The sequence below is a fragment of the Marmota flaviventris genome, chromosome 11 (assembly GCF_047511675.1).
Source record: "Marmota flaviventris isolate mMarFla1 chromosome 11, mMarFla1.hap1, whole genome shotgun sequence".
Classification (NCBI taxonomy): Eukaryota; Metazoa; Chordata; class Mammalia; order Rodentia; family Sciuridae; genus Marmota; species Marmota flaviventris.
In genome coordinates this window covers 61,100,558-61,123,626 of record NC_092508.1, presented here as the reverse complement: position 1 = coordinate 61,123,626, position 23,069 = coordinate 61,100,558, and the positions used below count along the sequence as shown (strand labels likewise).

General features: G+C 37.6%; 1 protein-coding gene across 1 annotated transcript; it reads left to right on the top strand.

The window, feature by feature from the left end:
* The first annotated feature begins 1,765 nt into the window (after window positions 1–1,765).
* On the top strand, window positions 1,766–19,839 carry Erich2 (glutamate rich 2). Its single transcript, XM_027946011.1, has 5 exons — window positions 1,766–1,793; window positions 2,719–2,900; window positions 5,618–5,675; window positions 19,009–19,080; window positions 19,715–19,839. Exons 1-5 carry the CDS (start codon window positions 1,766–1,768, stop codon window positions 19,837–19,839), a joined length of 465 nt encoding a protein of 154 aa, XP_027801812.1.
* Window positions 19,840–23,069: the final 3,230 nt, after the last annotated feature.

Sequence of the window (23,069 nt, the reverse complement as noted above, 5' to 3'; positions counted from 1 at the left end):
CGGTGCTAAGGGTCGAACCCAGGGCCTTGCAAGTGCTAGGTGAGCGCCCTACCACTGAGCCACAACCCCAGCCCTTGTTAAAGCTTTTCAAATGAGACAAAGACCTCAAAAAAGAAATGGAGGATGGGTAGTTTTTCACAAGCATGGGTGCTATCTTTGTAAACAGAGTACACCACATAAGAATCCCTTATCTCAATGCATATTTATTGACATGGGTTTTGGGCTTAAAAAAGAGAGAGAGAGAAAGTTAATCTCTTTTTAATTCAGCTCCCTGATGAAAAAAACAATTTTATATTATGATCAAGGGTTAATATTAGTGTTGGACTTCCTCCATAGTATAGCATATAGCAATGGCCTGAATCTATTTATAAACATTTTTTTAAAAACTCAAGGTTAATTTTCTTAGTTTTATACTATCAATGTCACAATGATGTACCAATGACATTTATATAACTAATTCCTATGTACTTTAACTCTGGAAGGATCCTAGGAATTGTTACATAGTAACAAATGCCAGGCAGAAATAGAACTTTTCTACAAAGAAGATATTACCTTTGAGCTATTTAAGGCTATTGCTGGTATATATATATATATATATATATATATATATATATATATATATATATATATATATTATATGCTTATATTAAATGTATGTTTATGAACCCATATAAAGTATTATACAGAATTCTGACTAGGAAATTTTTTTTTTTTACTATCTACTTTAACATGTAGGAAGAAAGTCTCTTCAAAAAAGATTGAAAATAAAGTCTCTTTAAAGAATACTGAAAAAAGAGTATCTTCAAAAAATATTAAAAATAAAGATTTCTTAACAAATCTACAGTCTGACCAATGGCCATCTTCTTTCTTAAAAGAAAGTACAGGTAATATCATTTGTCTTACTGAATTGAGTGATTGTGGCTTCTAATTTAAACCTCTTTCCAGGACCCTGGGGAGTTGACAACACTCTAGGTCTAAGGTGGGGCCTGGGAATTGTTAGTTTTTCAAACTCAGGTACTTGGTGATTCTGATACGCAATGAAATAGAGGATCCCTGAGTATACATCATGAGATGATATTATAAGGCATTCAATCTTTGCATGGATTTAAATACCTATGAAAGCATTAACAAGTTCTATTTGCTTAACCATGATTGAAAACCAGAGTGCCAGGCATTAATTTAGAAGCTGTGAATACAATAGTTGGCAAAATAGGCAAAGTTTCTACACTTTATAAAGTTCACACTGTAGTGTAAGCATCCTTATGCTGGTGAGCTGTTATTCACTAGGGTGACAATAAATAATGATAATGTACTATAAATTTCAAAAAGCTAAAAGAAAGGAATTTGAATGTTTTCACCATAAATAAATAATGTTTGAGGAGATATGTTTTACATGATTTAAACATTATACGATGTATACATGTACCCAAACATCACATGAAACCTCATAAATATGTGCAATTTTGTCAGTTCAAAATAAATTTTAAAAAATAAGTAACAGTAAAAAACCAGAAACATGCAAGATCATTTCAGGGTTTGATAGGTGCTACATTTAAATAAACAGTACCTGGGAGAGGATTATTTTAGATCTAGAGAACAGGAAACTTCCCCATAATAACTGAATTGAATGAGACAGTGCCTGTGACATCATAGGATGTCTTTAGTTCCTTATTATGACCTTCCTGATGACATCAGTGTGGTGAGCTGGTGCACATACTGGTGTACATACTGGTGTATACTGGAAGATCAAGGTGGTTGTGAGCCAATGGAGACTATGAATGAAACAGAAGCAGGTTAGATGGACAGCTTGAATAACACCATTATAATTCTCCTGGAAGGGCTTCATATCCCTTTTCAGGGTAACGCTCTTGGCTTAGAGTCAGGAGTTTCATTTTATTTCATTTGGTCTGTGTTTTTCTAACCTATCTTTTCTGGAGCTCCCCTGGATTTCCTCCTTTTCTTCTAAAAAATTGTGCTTATACAACTTTTTAGAGTAGCTCATGGCTACACTCCCATCAAAAAGGCCCTTTCCCAAGGTGTCCCAGGCACCCACAAGAAAGGGGTGGGTGTAATAACACAAGATCAGTCTGAAACTGAAAGACTCCATAAAGCCAAAGGAGTCAGGCTCACTGGTTTTCAAGGAGATATTTTAGGAAACACGTGGTAAACATTTTTAAAAATGAATACTAGTATATTTATTTTAATATTTTTTGAAGTACATTAGAAAGAAATATAAGACAGTTAAGAACATAGACTCTGGAGCCAAACTGACTCCCAGAAGAATAATTTATTTCACTCCTCTGTCCCCCAGTTTTTTCATCAATAAACAGGAACAAAAATTGTAGTACCTCACTGGGATTTTATATATATATATATATATATATATATATATATATATATATATATATATATATAATTTTTCAGTTATAGGTGGACACAATATCTTTATTTTTATGTGGTGCTGAGGATCAAACCCAGTGCCTCATGAATGCCAGGCAAGTGCTCTACCCCTGAGCCACACCACCAGCCCTCACTGGGATTTTGATAGATTAATATCTGTAGTGTTCAGAGGCTAGATTGTTGGTCATTATGACGGTTTTTGTTTGGTGATTATGTTAATTTAGTATATCAGTTTTATGGATGCTAATAGGGTCTGGCAAAATTTAACTTCTAAACTTTTCATTGTTCATTGCTTAAATTATGTATATTCTGTTTTAGGTGAAGGGGGCAAAGACACAATTATTGCAAAGCAGGAGAAAAATAATGAACATTGTGTTCAGAGTATTGATAAGTTGTCAGAATCAACGGACGCTGATGGTGAGGATGATACCAGTGATGAAGATGATGAAGACAGTAACCCTAAAAAGGATACTCGTGCCCCATTAGAATTGATGGCAGAAGTAAGTTTTACTTGTGCATTACAATTTAAGAAACTTAAAAATGCTGAAATAACTAATGATTTTATTACTAAGTAAATTAAGCAAATTAGTAACGTATTCATCAAGTTAAATTTTAAAAAATCAATAAAAAAGATCCTTGCCCAGATATAAACGCTTACCTGGCTACTCATCTCTCTTCATTGCGTTAGAAGTAAAAGAAGGTTCTGAAAGTGACATACAGTATTCTAGTGAGGCAGAGGCAGGAGTAAGAGAAGTCTTGGTGCCCTGTAAGGACTGCTGGAAGGAATGTGTTCTACATACTGGGTACCATGCTAGTTGCTGGGCATATAGAAATAAATAAGAGAGAGACATTCTGTCCTTGAAAACAGGCACATTTAGAAATAGTTACAACACATTGAAACATATACTAATGAAAGTGCTTAATAAGTTCCCTGGGAACAGGAAGACTTAAGTGACTGAGAAAAGAAGCAGGAAGAACAGGGATAAGAGAAGGATTTTTAAGAGGAAGAGACGTGAGTGGAATCTTAGAAACTTGAAGGAAGAGGAGAATATAGAAATTCAGCTCATAAACAAGATTTCAAAAATATGAACAACAGCTGCATATTACACTGATCACATTCTCTAACCATGATCAATGAAACTAGGCATTATAAGCAAAAATAATTAAAATCACTTAAAAGATATTCTTCAAAATGACACTTGAAGTAAAATGAGAAATCAAAATTAAACTTAATAATTTGGAAAATAGTGATAACCACAACATTACAAATTACTATTTTAAAAAGAGCTTAAGGTTTTAAATGCTTTAATGATGGTGATGATGATGATTAAACTAATAACAACAATAAAGGAACTAAATATCAATGCCAAAAACTAGAAAAATAGAAAACATAATAAAACATGAAACGAAAAAAAATAATAATAATACAAAGTAAAAATGAAATTAATATATCAAGAGCTAGGTATTTGAAAAAAAATAACGTACAGATAAACTGATAAATATCATAACTACAATGGAATAAAATCACAAATAGGAATGAAAATAAAAATATCTTAGACAAGAATAGAATTTAAAATGTAAGAATTCCATTGCATGAATCAATATAGTTTTTATTAATATGCAAATAAATGAGATTTTTGGTGAAATTAGTGAATAATAGAAAAACTCTAGAATTGTTCTACTTATATCAGAAACATATTTTTAAAAAACTTCAAGGGAGAAACTGAAAAAAGTAATAGAGAACTTCTTCTTAAAATGGTACCTGGGTATTCATCACATATCTGGAAATGCATGAGAAGTTTTTCTTAGTACTCAGTGTCCCTGTCTCTTGCTGAGTAAAATTCATGTACCTGTGTGTGGTCCAGATGTACCACACTCAAGCAGGAACAAAAAGTGTTAAGTTTTTTTTTTTTGTGTGTGTGTGTGTGTGTGTGTTTTTAACTGGTAGCAGAGTAAAAAGTTAATGACAGCTGGGTATGGTGGCCACGCCTGTAATCCCAGCAGCTTAGGGAGGCTGAGGCAAGAGGATTTCCAGTTCAAAGCCAGCCTCAGCAATTTAGCAAGGTGCTAAGCAACTCAAGGAGACCCTGTCTCTAAATAAAATACAAAAAAAAGTGAGGTGGGGTGCTGGAGATGTGGCTCAGTGGTTAAGTGCCCCAGAGTTCAATTCCCAGTACCAAAAAAAAAAAAGTTAATGACAGGGGCCAAAGTTGTGGCTCAGTGGTAAAGCACTTGCCTAGCATGCATGAGGCACTGGGTTCAATCCTCAGCACTACATATAAGTAAAAACAAATAAAATGAAAGTATTATGTACATCTACAACTAAAATAAAAGTTAATGACAAAAAAATTCATCTAGTAAATTGTAGCCTAAATAAGTAAAAAAATATGTAATATTTAATGCTAGACTGGGTGTGTAGTTCAGTGGTAGAACACATACTAAGCATGATAAGCATGAAAGAGACCCTGGGTTCAGTCTCCAGTACTCCCCTCCCTACCAAAATAAGAATATTAATGCCACGGGGAAAAATAATCACAATCAAATAATTTATTTATTAAATAACTACTGAATAATCCTAATATTTATAAATATATATGTGTTTATTTATGAGCAAAACTAAAAGGATATACATGAAGATGTTAAACATCTCTAGATGGTAGAAATATAGGTGCTTCTTAATGGAGAACATAATGTGTTAATTTAGCTTTTAAATTCCCTACATTACAAATGTATATTACTTTAACAAGAAAAATAGTATAAGCAAAACTAGATAATATAGAAGCAGTGCTGGAAAATATTGAATGTACATAATTGTTAAGTCCATAATTATTCTTTTCAACTAAGAACTGTTATGTCGTTATGAACTACATTCACACATGAAATCTATATCTAAACTAAAGGAATAATCAGATAAAGTGATTGAAGTATTTACTATCTGTGCCAGTCAAGTCAACCTATGTTTCTTAAATGATTCGGCAGTATGCACACAATGTGGCTGCAACAAAGCAGAGGTGGCACACTTATTCCAAGTTGCCCTGCCACCCAAGAGACTTACATATCCTCGATTAATTAATTTATTAAAGACTCACTCCTAGAAAAGTGTATGTGTTAAAAGCAAAACAACTAACCATTAATGGAGTATTTTCTAGGGAATTTAAAATTGACAATTAAATTCTCTCTGAATCTACTTACATCCAATGAATTTAATGTTTTCCAGTTCCTGAGAGCAGAAATGGGCCGAGACTATCATCTCGCAAAAAAATTATGTCAGATGAGTAAGTACAAAATGCTTTCACATTTTCCAATATTCCTTTTGTTTCTAAAAATAAATTCTATCATATGTAAGATGGTTCCATTATCCTAAGTCTAATTCCCTGCTAGTGTCTCAGTGGCTCCTTTATAGTGAATGGTTAATTAATATAAGGATTAATTTAGATTTCTAGAGTAACTTTTAGCGACATAAACTAATGTAGACTAATGTAGACTAATTATCACCACTGGAAAATAAATCAGAATCCTTACCATCATGATAAGGGAATAGTACCTTTATGCTTTTTGTTTCAAAGAAAAGCCAGGTGCTGTAGCTGTCGAGCTAGTCTATCTGAACATGCATTATTCCACCAATGTTGGAGAGCCTGGGTGTGCCAGGCACCATTCTAGACACTGGAAATAGAGCAGCCAACATGATGGAATAACAGTCCCACATTTATGCCTACTGTCAGACAGATAATAAACTAAATTGTGTATCATAATTGCTAGATGCTTTGGAGAAAGACTAAGTCGGAAAGAGGAACTAGAAGGCACTGGGAGAAAACAAGGTAGTTTTCAGTAGGCTGGAAGGCCTCCCTGAAAGACTCGAAGTGGAGGAAAGAAGTGTGCTAGGCATGTCAAACAGCATGCGTGCTGGCAGCAGCAAGAAGTCCTGTGTACCTGCAGCAGAAGAGCAAGGAAGTGTGGCAGGTGCGGAAGTCAGAGAGATCAGAGAGGTTTGGCACAGGCTATGCACACTGCATGGGACCATTTGTCAATTCAGAGACCTTGGCTTGTTGCTGAGTGAGATGGGAAAGCATCCTGGAGGCTTTTGATTCCAGGGGAAATGATCTGTCTTCTCTCTCTCTGGTTTTTAGTGGTTTGACTTGTTGAAGATAGTTGTGGTTCTGGGCTGGGGTGGTAGCTCAGTGGTAGAATGCCTGCTTCACACCTGTGAGGCATTAGGTTTGATCCTTAGTACCACATAAAAATAAATAGATATTGTGTCCATCTACAACTTAAAAAAAAAATTTAAAGGTATTTATGGTTTTCTTGGTACTTATCCTATTGGGAAGATTTGCTGAGTTTTTAAATCTGTGGGTTGTTGTTTTCATCAACATTGAAAGGTTCTTGGCCATTACCTTTCCTCATACCACTTCCACCCTATTCTTTCTTTCTCTTCTCTTCCTGGGATTCCAGGAATTCAACTTTTTTTTTTTTTCATGAAATCCCACATGTATCTTTTACTTAGTTCTGTTTTGTTTTTATTTCTCCATATTTCTATTCTTCAGTTTGTGTATTTTCTTTCTTTCTTTGTGTGTGTGTGTGTGTGTGTGTGTAAACACAATACCTTTATTTAGTATTTTTTTATGTGGTTCTGGGGATCGAACCCAGTGCCTCACGCATGGTAGGCAAGCACTCTACCACTGAGCCATAACCCCAGCCCAGTTTGTATATTTTCTATTGACCTTTTTTGGGGTTTATTTATCCTGTTTTATGCTGTGTCCAGTCTGCTATTAAAACTATCCGGTGGGCTAGGGATGTAACTCAAGCGGTAGCGCGCTCGCCTGTCATGCGTGCGTCCCGGGTTCAATCCTCAGCACTACAGACAAACAAAGATGTTGTGTCCGCCGAAAACTAAAAAATAAATATTAAAAAATTATCTCTCTCTCTCTCTCTCTCTCTCTCTCTCTCTTTAAAAAAAAAACTATCCGGTGAGTTCTTAATGTCAAAGACTGTATTTTCCAACTTTTAAATGCCCATTTAATGATTGGAAAGATTTCAGCTCTATACTAACATACACCATCTTTCCAACTATTTTGTCCATATTTCCTCAAATATTTTCGTCAGAGTTATTTTATAATATATATATATATATAGGTTATATATATATAACCTATTGATAATAGGACCATTAACTAGCAGTTGACTTAAATTAAGTCTATAATAAATCCCTTGAAGTGAAAATGTAGTGCAGGGATTGTGAAGGGTCTACCCTCACTTGCCTGTGTCCACACTATGAACACAGAAGTAGATTGGCTAGTTTTAAAAATGGGTTTCTTGAATCCTTTAGCACTACCTATTTCATATCAGAAGTAAACAGCTTGTCCTGTTTAATCCTATAGAGTATCTTTAACCTATTTAATAAAATACTTTGGTCAAAGCTATTTTTAGAGTCCCACAAACAGAATTTTCCAATCAGAAGGAATCTTCAGAGAAGATAATGTCCAGTGACTTTCTGTGGAAGAAGCTGAAGCAGAGAGGGGTAAACAACTGGCTTGGCACTACTCACGATGACAGTGACACGGTCAGAATGGAAACACAAGCCTGCTTTTCCTACACCTTTCTTTTCTCCAGTGGCTTATGTAAAACAAGGAACTCTGTTCCACTCATTCTCCATTCTGTGAATTTTTTCTGGAAACTAATTGTGGAAAATTTTATGTATTTTTTATTTCTCTATCCATCAATCATTTTAGAAAGCTTCTGGCTAAAGCTTATAAAATATATGTACTGTCAGTCTGTTTTGGCTACGAGCCCTGCAGAATGCTACATAAACAGCAGGTGCTCAATAATATACTTGTCAGCCTGACTCAAACCAGTGATTGTACAATAAATACCAGGTCAATGGGGTTGAAACACTTCAAATTTATCTATGTTCATGGATATATCCCTTTAAAAATATCCTTCCTCCCTTTCTCCTACTCTTTCTTCTTTCTTTCTTTCCTTCTCTCCTTCCAACAAGTACATATTGAGCACCTTCCTCTGACCCAGACATGCTGGGAGACGGAGAGAAAGCAGGAGCCAAGGCACACATGCTCTCAATCCTCTGGGGAGTCACTTTAAACTTAACATGTCTACAGGCTCACACATTCACACTGTCCCCTCTTATAGGTCAGTGTCAAATAGTGGTGCCTCTAAAACTGAGGATTAGACTACAAGAAGAGTGGCTAAGGTCCCCATCAGACACCAGGATCTGGGGTGCCTGTAAGAACGCTGCTTCTAGGAGGAAGAAGGGCTGACTGGAAACATGGGCAAAGAGGCCCAGAAGTAGGGATGCATGGGTTCCCTCGAAGAACAGGATTGCCTTCTTCTGAGGCAGATTCCCAGCTGAGGGTGTGAAGTTAGGGAGGCCCAGAGTCTGCAGTGCCAAGCCAGGTCAAGGGAAGAACCAAGTTCTCAGGGAGAAAAAGCACTAGTTCTTTGCTGCTATTAGGAACATGTGATTGGAGGCTGTTCCATAACTTTCTCTGTATTTATGGCTGCAGACAAAATGAATTGTTCTTATCTAGCATGGACCCCACATACTTTATATATAAATGCTTATAGTATAGATATTCTTGTCTGTCCCTTTTATCATATTCTAGCTTCCCTACAAAATACCTGCTTTGTGCTTGTGCTCTCCCTCTCTCTCTCTCTCCCTCTCTCTCTGTCTCTCTCTATGTATATATAGATAGATAAAGATAGATAGATAGATAGATAGATAGATAGAATTTATATGTGGGCATTTTTATTTTTTATTTTAAAAATATTTTTAGTTGTAGATGGACACAATACCTTTAATTTATTTACTTACTTATTTATATGTGGTGCTGAGGATCAAACACAGTGTCTCGTATGTGCTAGGCAAGTGCTCTACCACTGAGCTACAACCCCAGCCCTGTATTTTTATTTTTAAATGTATAACTTCTGACATCTGTAAGTGTAGTTATATATTTACATATTTATGCATATATGTGTTGAATACCTACTATAGGAACATTCTTTTTTTTTTAATTTTTTATTGTTGGTTGTTCAAAACATTACATAGTTCTTGATATATCATATTTCACACTTTGATTCAAGTGGGTTATGAGCTCCCATTTTTACCCCATATACAGATTGCAGAATCACATCAGTTACACATCCATTGATTTACATATTGCCATACTAGTGTCTGTTGTGTTCTGCTGCCTTTCCTATCCTCTACTATCACCCCTCCCCTCCCCTCCCCTCTTCTCTCTCTGCCCCCTCTACTGACATTCATTTGTCCCCCTTGTATTATTTTTCCCTTTCCCCTCACTTCCTCTTGTATGTACTTTTGTATAACTCTGAGGGTCTCCTTCCATTTCCATGCAATTTCCCTTCTCTCTCCCTTTCCCTCCCACCTCTCATCCCTGTTTAATGTTAATCTTCTTCTCATGCTCTTCGACCCTACTCTGTTCTTAGTTACTCTCCTTATATCAAAGAAGACATTTGGCATTTGTTTTTTAGGGATTGGCTAGCTTCACTTAGCATAATCTGCTCTAATGCCATCCATTTCCCTGTAAATTCTATGATTTTGTCATTTTTTAATGCAGAGTAATACTCCATTGTGTATAAATGCCACATTTTTTTTTATCCATTCATCTATTGAAGGGCATCTAGGTTGGTTCCACAGTCTTGCTATTGTGAATTGTGCTGCTACGAACATCGATGTAGCAGTGTCCCTGTAGCATGCTCTTTTTAGGTCTTTAGGGAATAGACCGAGAAGGGGAATAGCTGGGTCAAATGGTGGCTCCATTCCCAGCTTTCCAAGAAATCTCCATACTGCTTTCCAAATAGGCTGCACCAATTTGCAGTCCCACCAGCAATGTACAAGTGTACCCTTTTCCCCACATCCTCGCCAGCACTTGTTGTTGTTTGACTTCATAATGGCTGCCAATCTAACTGGAGTGAGATGATATCTTAGGGTGGTTTTGATTTGCATTTCTCTGACTGCTAGAGATGGTGAGCATTTTTTCATGTACTTGTTGATTGATTGTATGTCCTCCTCTGAGAAGTGTCTGTTCAGGTCCTTGGCCCATTTGTTGATTGGGTTGTTTGTTCTCTTATTGTCTAATTTTTTGAGTTCTTTGTATACTCTGGATATTAGGGCTCTATCTGAAGTGTGAGGAGTAAAGATTTGTTCCCAGGATGTAGGCTCTCTATTTACCTCTCTTATTGTTTCTTTTGCTGAGAAAAAACTTTTTAGTTTGAGTAAGTCCCATTTGTTGATTCTAGTTATTAACTTTTGTGCTATGGGTGTCCCATTGAGGAATTTGGAGCCCGACCCCACAGTATGTAGATCGTAGCCAACTTTTTCTTCTATCAGATGGCGTGTCTCTGATTTGATATCAAGCTCCTTGATCCATTTTGAATTAACTTTTGTGCATGGCAAGAGAAAGGGATTCAGTTTCATTTTGTTGCATATGGATTTCCAGTTTTCCCAGCACCATTTGTTGAAGATGCTATCCTTCCTCCATTGCATGCTTTTAGCCCCTTTATCAAATATAAGGTAGTTGTAGTTTTGTGGATTGGTTTCTGTGTCCTCTATTCTGTACCATTGGTCCACCTGCCTGTTTTGGTACCAGTACCATGCTGTTTTTGTTACTATTGCTCTGTAGTATAGTTTGAAGTCTGGTATCGCTATACCGCCTGATTCACACTTCCTGCTTAGCATTGTTTTTGCTATTCTGGGTCTTTTATTTTTCCATATGAATTTCATGATTGCTTTCTCTATTTCTACAAGAAATGTCGTTGGGATTTTGATTGGCATTGCATTAAACCTAAAGAGAACTTTTGGTAATATCGCCATTTTGATGATGTTAGTTCTGCCTATCCATGAATAGGGTATATTTTTCCATCTTCTAAGATCTTCTTCTATTTCTCTCTTTAGGGTTCTGTAGTTTTCATTGTATAAGTCTTTCACCTCTTTTGTTAGGTTGATTCCCAAGTATTTTATTTTTTTTGAAGATATTGTGAATGGAGTGGTTGTCCTCATTTCCATTTCAGAGGATTTGTCGCTGATATACAGGCATGCCTTTGATTTATGCGTGTTGATTTTATATCCTGCCACTTTGCTGAATTCATTTATTAGCTCTAATAGTTTCTTTGTAGACCCTTTTGGGTCTGCTAGGTATAGAATCATGTCATCTGCAAATAGTGATAATTTAAGTTCTTCTTTTCCTATTTTTATGCCTTTAATTTCTTTCATCTGTCTAATTGCTCTGGCCAGTGTTTTGAGAACTATGTTGAACAGAAGTGGTGAGAGAGGGCATCCCTGTCTTGTTCCAGATTTTAGAGGGAATGCCTTCAATTTTTCTCCATTGAGAATGATGCTAGCCTGAGGCTTAGCATAGATTGCTTTTACAATATTGAGGTATGTTCCTGTTATCCCTAGTTTTTCTAGAGTTTTGAACATAAAGGGATGCTGTACTTTGTCGAATGCTTTTTCTGCATCTATCGAGATGATCATATGGTTCTTATTTTTAAGTCTATTGATGTGGTGAATAACATTTATTGATTTCCGTATATTGAACCAGCCTTGCATCCCAGGGATGAATCCTACTTGATCATGGTGCACAATTTTTTTGATATGTTTTTGTATCCGATTCACCAGAATTTTATTGAGGATTTTTGCATCTAGGTTCATTAGAGATATTGGTCTGTAGTTTTCTTTCTTTGAAGTGTCTTTGTCTGGTTTAGGTATCAGGGTGATGTTGGCCTCGTAGAATGAATTTGGAAGTTCTCCCTCTTTTTCTATTTCCTGAAGTAGCTTGAAAAGTATTGGTATTAGTTCCTCTTTAAAGGTTTTGTAAAACTCTGCTGTATACCCATCCGGTCCTGGGCTTTTCTTAGTTGGTAGTCTTTTGATGGTTTCTTCTATTTCCTCAATTGATATTGGTCTGTTTAGGTTGTCTATATCCTCCTGACTCAATCTGGGCAGATCATATGACTTAAGAAATTTATTGATGCCTTCACTATCTTCTAATTTATTGGAGTATAAGGATTCAAAATAATTTTTGATTATCTTCTGTATTTCTGAAGTGTCTGTTGTGATATTGCCTCTTTCATCCCGTATGTTAGTAATTTGAGTTCTCTCTCTTCTTCTCTTCGCTAGCATGGCTAAGGGTCTGTCGATTTTGTTTATTTTTTCAAAGAACCAACTTTTAGTTTTGTCAATTTTTTCAATTGTTTCTTTTGTTTCGATTTCATTAATTTCAGCTCTGATTTTAATTATTTCTTGCCTTCTACTTCTTTTGCTGTTGTTTTGCTCTTCTTTTTCTAGGATTTTGAGATGAAGTATGAGATCATTTATTTGTTGGTTTTTTCTTTTTTTAAGGAATGAACTCCAAGCAATGAATTTTCCTCTTAGAACTGCTTTCAATGTGTCCCATAGATTCCAATATGTTGTTTCTGTGTTTTCATTAATCTCTAAGAATTTTTTAATTTCCTCCTTGATGGCTTCTATAACCCATTGATCATTCAGTAACCTATTGTTCATTCTCCAAGTGATGTATTCTTTTTCCTTCCTTCTTTTATCATTGATTTTCAGTTCCATTCCATTATGATCAGATAGGATGCATGGTATTATCTCTACTCCTTTATATTGTCTAAGAGTTGCCCTGTGACATAATATATGATCTATTTTTGAGAAGGATCCATGTGCTGCTGAGAAAAAAGTGTAACTGCTTGATGTTGGGTGGTATATTCTATATATGTCAATTAAGTCTAGGTTATTAATTGTGTTATTGAGTTCTATAGTTTCCTTATTCAACTTTTGTTTGGAAGATCTGTCCAGTGGCGAGAGAGGTGTGTTGAAGTCTCCCATGATTATGGTATGGTGGTCTATTAGACTCTTGAACTTGAGAAGAGTTTGTTTGATGAACATAACTGCACCATTGTTTGGGGCATATATATTTATGATTGTTATGTCTTGTTGGTGTATGGTTCCCTTAAGCAGTATGTAGTGTCGCTCTTTATCCCTTTTGATTAACTTTGGCTTGAAATCTATTTTATTTGATATGAGTATGGACACTCCTGCTTGTTTCCGAAGTCCATATGAGTGATATGATTTTTCCCAACCTTTCATCTTCAGCCTATGTATGTCTTTTCCTATCAAATGCGTCTCCTGTAGGCAGCATATTGTTGGGTCTTGTTTTGTGATCCATTCTACTAGCCTGTGTCTCTTGATTGGTGAGTTTAAGCCATTAACATTTAGGGTTATTATTGAGATATGGGTTGTTCTTCCAGCCATATTTGTTTATTTATGTTACTAAACATGGTTTGTTTTCCTCTTTGATTATTTTCCCCCCTTTACTGTCCTACCTCCCACTGTTGGTTTTCATTGTTATTTTCCATTTCCTCTTCCTGTAATGTTTTGCCAAGGATGTTTTGAAGAGATGGTTTTCTAGCTGCAAATTCTTTTAACTTTTGTTTATCGTGGAAGGTTTTAACTTCATCTTCCATCCTGAAGCTTAATTTCGCTGGAAACACAATTCTTGGTTGGAACCCATTTTCTTTCAGTGTTTGAAATATGTTATTCCAGGATCTTCTAGCTTTCAGAGTCTGTGTTGAAAGATCAGCTGTTATCCTGATTGGCTTACCCCTAAATGTGATCTGCTTCCTTTCTCTTGTAGCTTTTAAAATTCTGTCCTTATTCTGTATGTTGGGCATCTTCATTATAATGTGTCTAGGTGTGGATCTCTTATGATTTTGCACATTCGGCGTCCTGTAGGCTTCTAGGATTTGGGATTCTGTCTCATTCTTCAAGTCTGGGAAGTTTTCTCGTATTATTTCATTGAATAGATTGCTCATTCCTTTGGTTTGAAACTCTGTCCCTTCCTGTATCCCAATGACTCTTAAATTTGGTCTCTTGATGTTATCCCATATTTCTCGGATGTTCTGCTCATGGTTTCTTAACAGTCTTGCTGAGCTGTCTATGTTCTTTTCAAGTTGAAATACTTTATCTTCATTGTCTGATGTTCTATCTTCTAAGTGTTCTACTCTGCTGGTAGTATTCTCAATTGAGTTTTTAAGTTGGTTTATTGCTTCCTGCATTTCTAGGATTTCTGTTTGTTTGTTTTTTATAACCTCTATCTCCCTGTATAGTTGATCTTTTGCTTCTTGGATTTGTTTATGTAATTCATTGTTGAAGTGATCTTTCATTGTCTGATTTTGCTGTCTGATGTCTTCCTTGAGACTCCAGATCATCTGAAGCATGTATATCCTGAATTCTTTATCTGACATTCCATCTGCTGCAGCTATTACCTCTTCTAACGTTGAGTTGACCTGCATTGCTTGTGGTCCTTTCTTTCCTTGTCTCTTCATACTGTTCGCGTTCCTTTCTACTTGGTGAAACTGTTGTGCTATTGAATTTTCCCCCTATATATTTATATTGGTCTTGTATAGTTGCAAAGTCTCCCTCGCAGGCGCGGGCGGCGGCTCTGTCCCTCCTCCAATTGGGGCAATGTGCCTACCACGCCGGCAGGCCGCTGGGCCTGCTCTGCCGGTCGGTAGCAGGTCCGCCTACCTTGCAGGCGCGGGCGGCGGCTCTGTACCTCTGGGGGCCGCTAGGCTTGTTCTGTCGGTGGTCGCAGTTCTGCCTACTTTGCAGGCGCAGGCAGCGGCACTGCCCCTCTGCAGGCCTCTGGGGCTGTTCTGCCGGTGGGTCGCAGGTCCGCCTACCTTGCAGGCGCGGGGGGGTGGGCGGCTCTACCCTTCCTCAGGCCACTGGGCCTGTTCTGTCTGTCGGTTGCAGGTCTGGCCTGTTCTGATGGTGGTCACAGTTCCGTCTACCTTGCAGGCGCGGGGGGAGGGGGCGGCTCTGCCTCTCAGCAGGCCGCTGCTCCTCTTCTGCCGGTGGGTCGCAGGCCCGCCTACCTTGCAGGAGTGATTGGAAGCTCTGTCCCGCCGCGGGCCACTGGGCCTTTTCTGTCGGTGGTCACAGTTCCGCCTACCTGGCAGGCGCGGGGGGTGGGGGGCGGCTCTGCCCCTCAGCAGGCCGCTGGGCCTGCTCTGTGGGTGGTCACAGTTCCCTCTACCTTGCCGGCGCAGGGGGAGGGGGCGGCTCTGCCTCTCAGCAGGCCGCTGCTCCTCTTCTGCCGGTGGGTCGCATGCCCGCCTACCTTACAGGAGTGATTGGAAGCTCTGCCCCTCCGGGGGCCACTGGGCCTTTTCTGTCGGTGGTCACAGTTCCGCCTACCTGGCAGGCGCGGGGGGTTGGGGGCGGCTCTGCCCCTCAGCAGGCCGCTGGGCCTGCTCTGTGGGTGGTCACAGTTCCGTCTACCTTGCCGGCGCAGGGATAGGAACATTCTTGAAGAAACAGTGCTTAATACTCAAAACAGTTTTGTGAGAATCATTAACTCTACAGAGGAGGAAACTGAAGCAAAGCAAGACCTAATTCATACAAGGTCAAATGGCTCCTAAGTAGTAGGATCATATTCCAAGTCTAACTTGAAAGTCTGTCATTTCCATACTCCATTTCAATTTCCTCATTTGGTTAATAAGCTTATTTTTCTGGTAAAGGAAGCAAAGGCTTGGAAAATAAATATTTTCATGGATCTGTCAGGCTAGAAATGGGTCCCATGATTGATGAATATATATTTTTCTTTGTTTATATCAAGGACAATTAATTTATATAAAATAATGCATCCTTATCCCTTCAAAAGTGTACACACTCATTTTCTTGAAAAAAGCCCCTGGTTCCTGGGGTGGTACCTTGAAGTCCAATTGCAAGCTAGTCTTATATGATTTTGTCTGACTGTAGGGCATCCCACCCAGCATCTAGGCACCCACAGCTTCTTTTCTCTTTTCCTGCCTTTTTAAAAATCTGCGTTGGGTTCTTCCAAAACATTGTATCTATCGACATAGGCTTGAATTTCTTCTGTCTTCCACCCAGTTTTTATATAGTCGTAATCGTTCCTCAATCATTTTCCTGCTGTCTCATGCAGAACTTATATTTCTGCTCCATTTCCTGTCAGGCAGCAGGGGCAACCTGGAAAAAAATGGTTTTTAAATGGGACTGGAAGTCAAGGGTCCAAAGTACTTTTCTTCATTCATTTCGTTCATGACTGAGGTTTTTGTGCCAATCAATCTCCCTATTTCTTGGTCACTTCACCTGTAAGTGAGAAAATTGCAGCTCAGTCTTCTCAGGGCACATCAGTTCTGCTCACAAGTAGCTAGAGATTCTACACACAAAAAACAGGGAAGTGTGCTACAAGATCTATATCATGAGTTATAACCATTGTAAATAGTAACGAACAATGGCTTGAAACCCAAACAGTTCTCATTATTGTAGCTCTATTTTGAATATAGATGTATCTTCAGAAAAGATGGTTCCTATAAAGCTGTTTCTTTTCAAGTAAAATAAATGATCCCTTTCTATTAGCCTACAGTATCACCTTATCTTGGGGTTAAAAAAAAAAAAAGCCTGCTTTGTTCTCATTTGTCTATATTCACTTATTCCCCTTTCTAATGTTTTGAAGGCTCCTGCTGCACATAGCAAGCACTCTGCTGGGCATGCAACAGTAAACAAGACAAGTGTTTTCTGCCCTGAAATAGCTCCAATCTGTTCAGCCCCATAGCATTAGAAGCCCCACTTCCCCACATGAGTCCTGTAGTCAGAAGAAGCACCCTGTTTCTGAGGCAGAAGAAAAGAAACCAAACAATCCTCTAGTCCAATAACCATTCCAGGAAAACTAATAATAACCAATATTTATTCAGCACTTACCGTGCACCAAGGACTGGACTGAGTACTTAATATTATCTGATTGATTCATCCAAATAGCCCAATATGACAGATATTATTACAGAAAAGGAAATTGAAGTACAACCATATTAAATATGGTAGCAGGACCAGAATTCATATCGGGCAGTTTTTCTCCAGGATCCTTAGTGGGCAATGCTTCCATTATGGAGCCCAAGTTGGAAAACAACCCCTGGACAGAAATTGCATGTGCTAGATGCTTATCTCAAATCTTTACACACCCGTCTAGGCTGTGATATAAGAATTTTTGATTTGTCACCTAGAATAGTTATTGCTGGGCCAAGTTTCAAACCAGATACCTTTCCCTCACTTTCTGAAAATTGATAAACGCTAGCTAAACTTACACTCCAATCCCTGAAATGAATCCAATTCCAACATTAATTTTCTAAATTAGTTCCAAGTGATAGCTTAGGGTTTATTAGTAAGTGTTCCACAAAAATGATTCCATTGTCAAATAAATTTGGATAAATCACATTTGCCTCTCTATAAGATTCATAGCAGTTTTGAACATCTGACTGGTTCTGTAAATTCCTGTGATTACTCCTTAGAGTAAGTTTTTCCCGATTAACTTTCTTTAACTTAGTATCCCAAATATGTATTAAGAATCTAGTATCCAAAGAAGCAAGTTGGAGAAATCCTGCTCTAGAAAGAGGCTTAGCCTCAGAGAAAAATTTAGACTAGTGATAAGTATATTTAATTTCAAGTTAAATGTATAATAAAGGTACCTTATTAGAAAGCTTATTTGTATGTATAATAATGCATAAAATACCTGGGATCCTTAAAGGCAGTTTTTGAGCAAGCATACAGATATGTATGTTATGTTAGTGGATTTGGAAATAAAGTCACTGGTTTGACATGTCAAGATGAAAGCCATGAGTCAATGGAGCCTTGAACCTTCCACAGTTCTCTTTCTTTTAGCCAGATGAATAGCACACTTGATGTTTCAGTGCCCCCTGGGGGCCACCAAGATATTGCACAAGGAGTCATCAATGGATGATACAGAAAGAAATAATGAATACTCCTCTAGGCATGTAGAAATAAGGAAGAGAGATTGAGCTGTAGAGAGATTTGAAAACCAGACTCTAGAAAATTCTGGAAAGAAGTCTGGTATCTAACACATAGATAATATACCAACAAGCCTTAAAAAGTCTGATATGGTCCAAAGGAAGGACAACAGTCACCTAAGGCAAAGGGAATAAATGGGGCTCAATGAAGAGGGGAGAGTACTGTTAAGCAGGCGATGACTGGTGAGTAGACTAAAGTTCTCAGAATGAAGGGAAAAAAGCAATGTCAGTTTTCCCTATGCAAAAGATGTTATTTAAAAGTGGCACCTCTACAGAAGAGGTCGCACAAAGAAAACTCCTTTCCTTTGTGTTACACGAGATCTTCAGCAAAGGATGTCATGCAGATATACTAATGGATGAGATGAGGGATTACAGACATATAGGCACACTGTCTTTTCATTATCAGACTCTCCACATTTGCAGGATTTGTACACTCTTTGGAGAATGATTCTATTCATGAAACACTTTGGCTACTGGCCTATTAGGGAAGCCATATTGAGGTGATTGAGATTGTATTATTTGGATAGGAGGTAGAAAAATATAATAAGGATAATTTCTCCAATAAAGCACCAAATATAAGTGGAGCATTTTCTCTATTTGTACCTGGATCTATCTGTGGTATAATTGTTGATGTTTATTGCTTTGTGCATTTCTACCTGCTCTGACTGACAGTTTCAATCTCATTCTAAGGATCCTGTTTGTTGAAACACTGTGAACCTTAATAACACACATTCTGTTGTCCATTTTCAGTCATAATCTATGAACCAGAAAATCCTGAGGCCAAGGAGTTTTTATCACTTATTGAAGAAATGTTGCTGATGGGTAATTTTAAAAATTGAAATTCCTTTTTTATCTCAAAGAACTATGGGCAGTCTTTAAAACCCCATTATCTCAGGAAATTGTCAAAAATGCATCATCAGAAGTGGTTAAGAAATATCTAAACGGCTGAATCAAATGGTTTAGTAAAATCAGCTTGTCCTCTGTGGATAGAAAAGAGGACCCCTTTCTCACTGTGGGGTGGAACTGCCAAGGCTCCCTGGCTGTGAGGCATTGGGTATAGGAAAGAGAACATGCTAACCACCTTTATGTGTTGAAGGGATGTACCATGATTTCCAGGAAAGCCAGTAGTCTCTTAATTACCCTAAGTCTCAGTCACCCTAATTCTATTTAAGAATTTCTTTGACAATAATACAAATGATTTCATAGACCTATATTTTAACTTAACTTTAAACCTACGAACATCTTCATGCCAGTAATAATATATTTCTCACTTGTTCTACTACTTTGATCCTACGTATCCTACGTTAGTGAAGTTCAGCTTGATTCTTCTGTTCAGAAATACATATTTCTTGGTAGAGGGGAGGGGTAAGGAGCATTATGGTTTGTGTGTTGGTTTGTTTGTTTGACTGACAATATCAAGAAACATTTGAAGCACTTGTCTTCCTTTCTATGGCAGAGAAAGCTCAGAATCTCAAGGAAGATGAGGAAGACAGCGAAGAGGACAGCAGTGGTGAGAGCGAGGGAGAAAGCAGCGAGGACTTAAGTGACGAGAGTTCTGATGAGTGTGAAGATGGATCATGAAGGTCACTGGGTGGCTTCAGCTTCGTGTATTTTCATTATTGTATACCATGCACATATAAAGAGGGAGAGCTGCATCTTTGTCTATTGGTTCTTTCTTTGGTACAGAGAGTTCTTTTCAGTTATCCATAATCTTAGTTGGAGCTCCTTCCTAATATTTAAGCCTTTAGTCAATACGAATTAGGAAATAGTATGTGCCAGGTACTGTGTGCTCTACACACATTATTATTTAATTGAACAACTCCATGAACTTGACCCATTCTACAGATGAGAAAACTGAGATGAAGAGAGGGTAAGTAGCTCACCTAGCCTCTTGTGCACCTATTAATTTGTACAGCCTAGATGTAGATGTGGACATTATGACTCCAGAAGCTATATTTTCAGTCCCCCATGAAGGACCACCACATCAGGCACATTTATGTCATTTGTTTGGTTCTTTATGGCATATATCAACATCTGAAACACTTCGTTTTTTGTTCTTCTTATCCTCTCCCTAACTGACATACAATGCAACGTCCATGAAGCAAGACTTTTTCTTTTTCACTATTGTATTCCTAGAAACTGGATAAATGTCTGGCAAATAATAAGCTGGGTATACACCAAGTGAATAAATGAAGTTAAAGTTAAATGTTTACATTCTTTCATGAACCATTTACAAGGTTTTCCACTTCTTATGTGTCAATTTACATCATTTTACTGATTCTGTAATCCTTAATGGATCCCTGTGACTTTCAAATTTGGTTGTAAGGTAACAGAGGTAAAAGTAAGAAGAATGTTCCTAAGTAATTTGTTTATGATTTGCCAATCTTATTGGAAGGTAAACATCTTGGCTTTTTATTTTTATTTAGTACTGTGCCATGATATTTGCAGCATAGTTTATTCTTTAGGCATCTTGTGGCTTCGATTATTCAGAGGGAGAAACTGAGCTACATCAATGTATAGAATAACTGAAAGAAATGATGATAGGAAGCCTTCCTTAATTTACAATAAATTGTCAGGCTCTGGTACATCAATAACCAAATAGTAACAGAGTTCTACCTGACACACATCTCAGAAATGACCTATTTTCACTTCAGTTTGCATTTAACACTCCTCCTCACCATAGGAAAATCACCAGCTGTTAATCTGATGATGCTAACTTGATTATGGAGCCAGCCCTGCCCCATCAGAAGTTCACAAAATACTCAAATTGATGCTGAAAACTAAATGTGTTAAAATGCGATTTTTAGTTTTAAAGGAATGAAGTAATTCTAAGGAAGAAACTATTAATAAAAAGCCATAATATCACAGACCACGTTACAACTAAATCTAAGAATTTATAAGACTTGCTCATCTAGTATGTCTCTCCCTCTTATTCATCCAACTTTCACTTTTTAATCAATGAAAATTGGGGCATTGGCTTAGCCTAACCATACATCTGTATGTAGTAATAATAGCTAAAATGTAATCTACAAAGTATTTTTAAAGTATTTAGCCCTTTATCTTCTCATAATAGTCTTATGCGCATGTTATCCTCTTTGATCATACAAATTGAATTTGGGGTGATTAAAAACATATAAAGTTATATGTTAGCTAAATTATGGAAAGTAAGGTAAGGAAATAGAAACTTAGAGATACCAAGTTACGTCCTGATTTTAGAGATCTAGTGAATCTTGAATCTGTTGTTTCATGCTGCCTCACACATAGCTAATTCTAGAGACTAAGTCAACCAACAAGTTGTATCTATATAGACAATTCAGACCCAAACCCTTGCTTTCTTCCATAATGTAAAACACATTACATTTATGGTAAAGAACCCAAATATCACTGGGTGCAGTGGTGCATGCTTATAATCCCAGCAACTCCAGAGGCTGAGGCCAGCCTGGGCAACTTACTGAGATTCTGTCTCAAAATAAAAAAATAAAAAGAACTTGGGATCTGGTCAGTGGTTAAAGCACCCCTGGGTTCATTCCCCATTACCAAATATGTATATCCAACAATAAGAGAATATGTAAGAATGCCTACTCAATAGACCTGATAGGAGTCCATTGAAAAAGTTTCATTTGTTTATTCAATAGTTACTGATGGTCTAGTAGGTTTATTATGGGCTGCTGGTGGGGGTCCAGTCTCTGTTTTTAACCAGCACTATTGCAATGCTGGGTGTTACACACTGCCTGAGGAAGTCCAGGGTACTAAGGGAACACTCAAGAGGGACACCTAAGCCAGGATAAGCATCAAGGGAAAACCTTCAAGAGGAAAAATGAAATCTAAGCTAAAAAGATAGAATGCATAGGAATTAGCTACAAGAAAAAGGTGTGTGGAAGACAGTGGTGGTGGGGTAACACAACTTGCAAAAGCCCAGAAATACATTGTGTCCAGAAAATAAGGTCAGATTGTAAAATGAACAGAACCATGCGTGCGGCCGGGGTTCGATCCTCAGCACCACATACAAACAAAGATGTTGTGTCCACCAAAAACTAAAAAATAAATATTAAAAAAAAATAAAAAATAAAATGAACAGAACCAATGAGAGGTGAGAAAAAAGAGGAAGCTCCAGGTATAAAAGGGCTGGGTAATGTGGGGTCTTTAGAAGTCAAGGTAAAGTTTGAAATCTGCTGAGGGCCATTGCTAAGTAAGAATGACGCATGGCATGACCCAGGTCATTTGCAGTGTCATTGCATGTAAGGTGACCTTGCTCAAGGACCAGGGTAGATCTGGGTTTAGGGCGGATCGGGGTTTAGGGCGTTCCCGGTTTAGGACAATCCCGGTTTAGGGCGGTTCCAGGTTTAAGGTGTACCCTGCTGGGAATAGGGCGTATCCTGCTGCCTCAGGCGCGCCTGCTCCTTGAGTTCCCGTTGAGTTCTCGTGGGATTGAGAGAGTAATTTGGGATTTTGCCCAGAACGTGATTGGGGCGGAGAACGTGGATTTCCCCAGAACGTGTGTAGAGTGCCGGTGTGAGTTCGGGAATAAAGAGTTGCTGTTTGAATCTACAAGGTGTGTGGTGGCTCGTGATTTTGTGCCCAGCCAGACTGCGGCAGAAATCTATCTTTAGAGTAGTGAAAGGTATTTGAAAGAAAATTATTGTACTTTAAAAAGATCCATCTGGTAGTCAGGAAGAAAAATATTTTATCAAACTATAAATCATAATCCATTGGTAAATTGTGAAATCAATATAGTGAGTAGCTGAGATTTTAAAAAATTAAATATATGAAATAGAAAATAGTATATTCTACAAAAAAGCATAAGAAGTCTT

What these genes read in the sequence shown, in the direction of transcription:
- Erich2 (XM_027946011.1), top strand. Translation starts at nt 1,766, where the DNA reads ATGGAGACTATGAATGAAACAGAAGCAG. An exon ending in CATTAGAATTGATGGCAGAA is followed by an intron (nt 2,901 to 5,617) that starts GTAAGTTTTACT and finishes AATGTTTTCCAG; the next exon opens with TTCCTGAGAGCAGAAATGGG. An exon ending in AAAAAAATTATGTCAGATGA is followed by an intron (nt 5,676 to 19,008) that starts GTAAGTACAAAA and finishes GTCCATTTTCAG; the next exon opens with TCATAATCTATGAACCAGAA.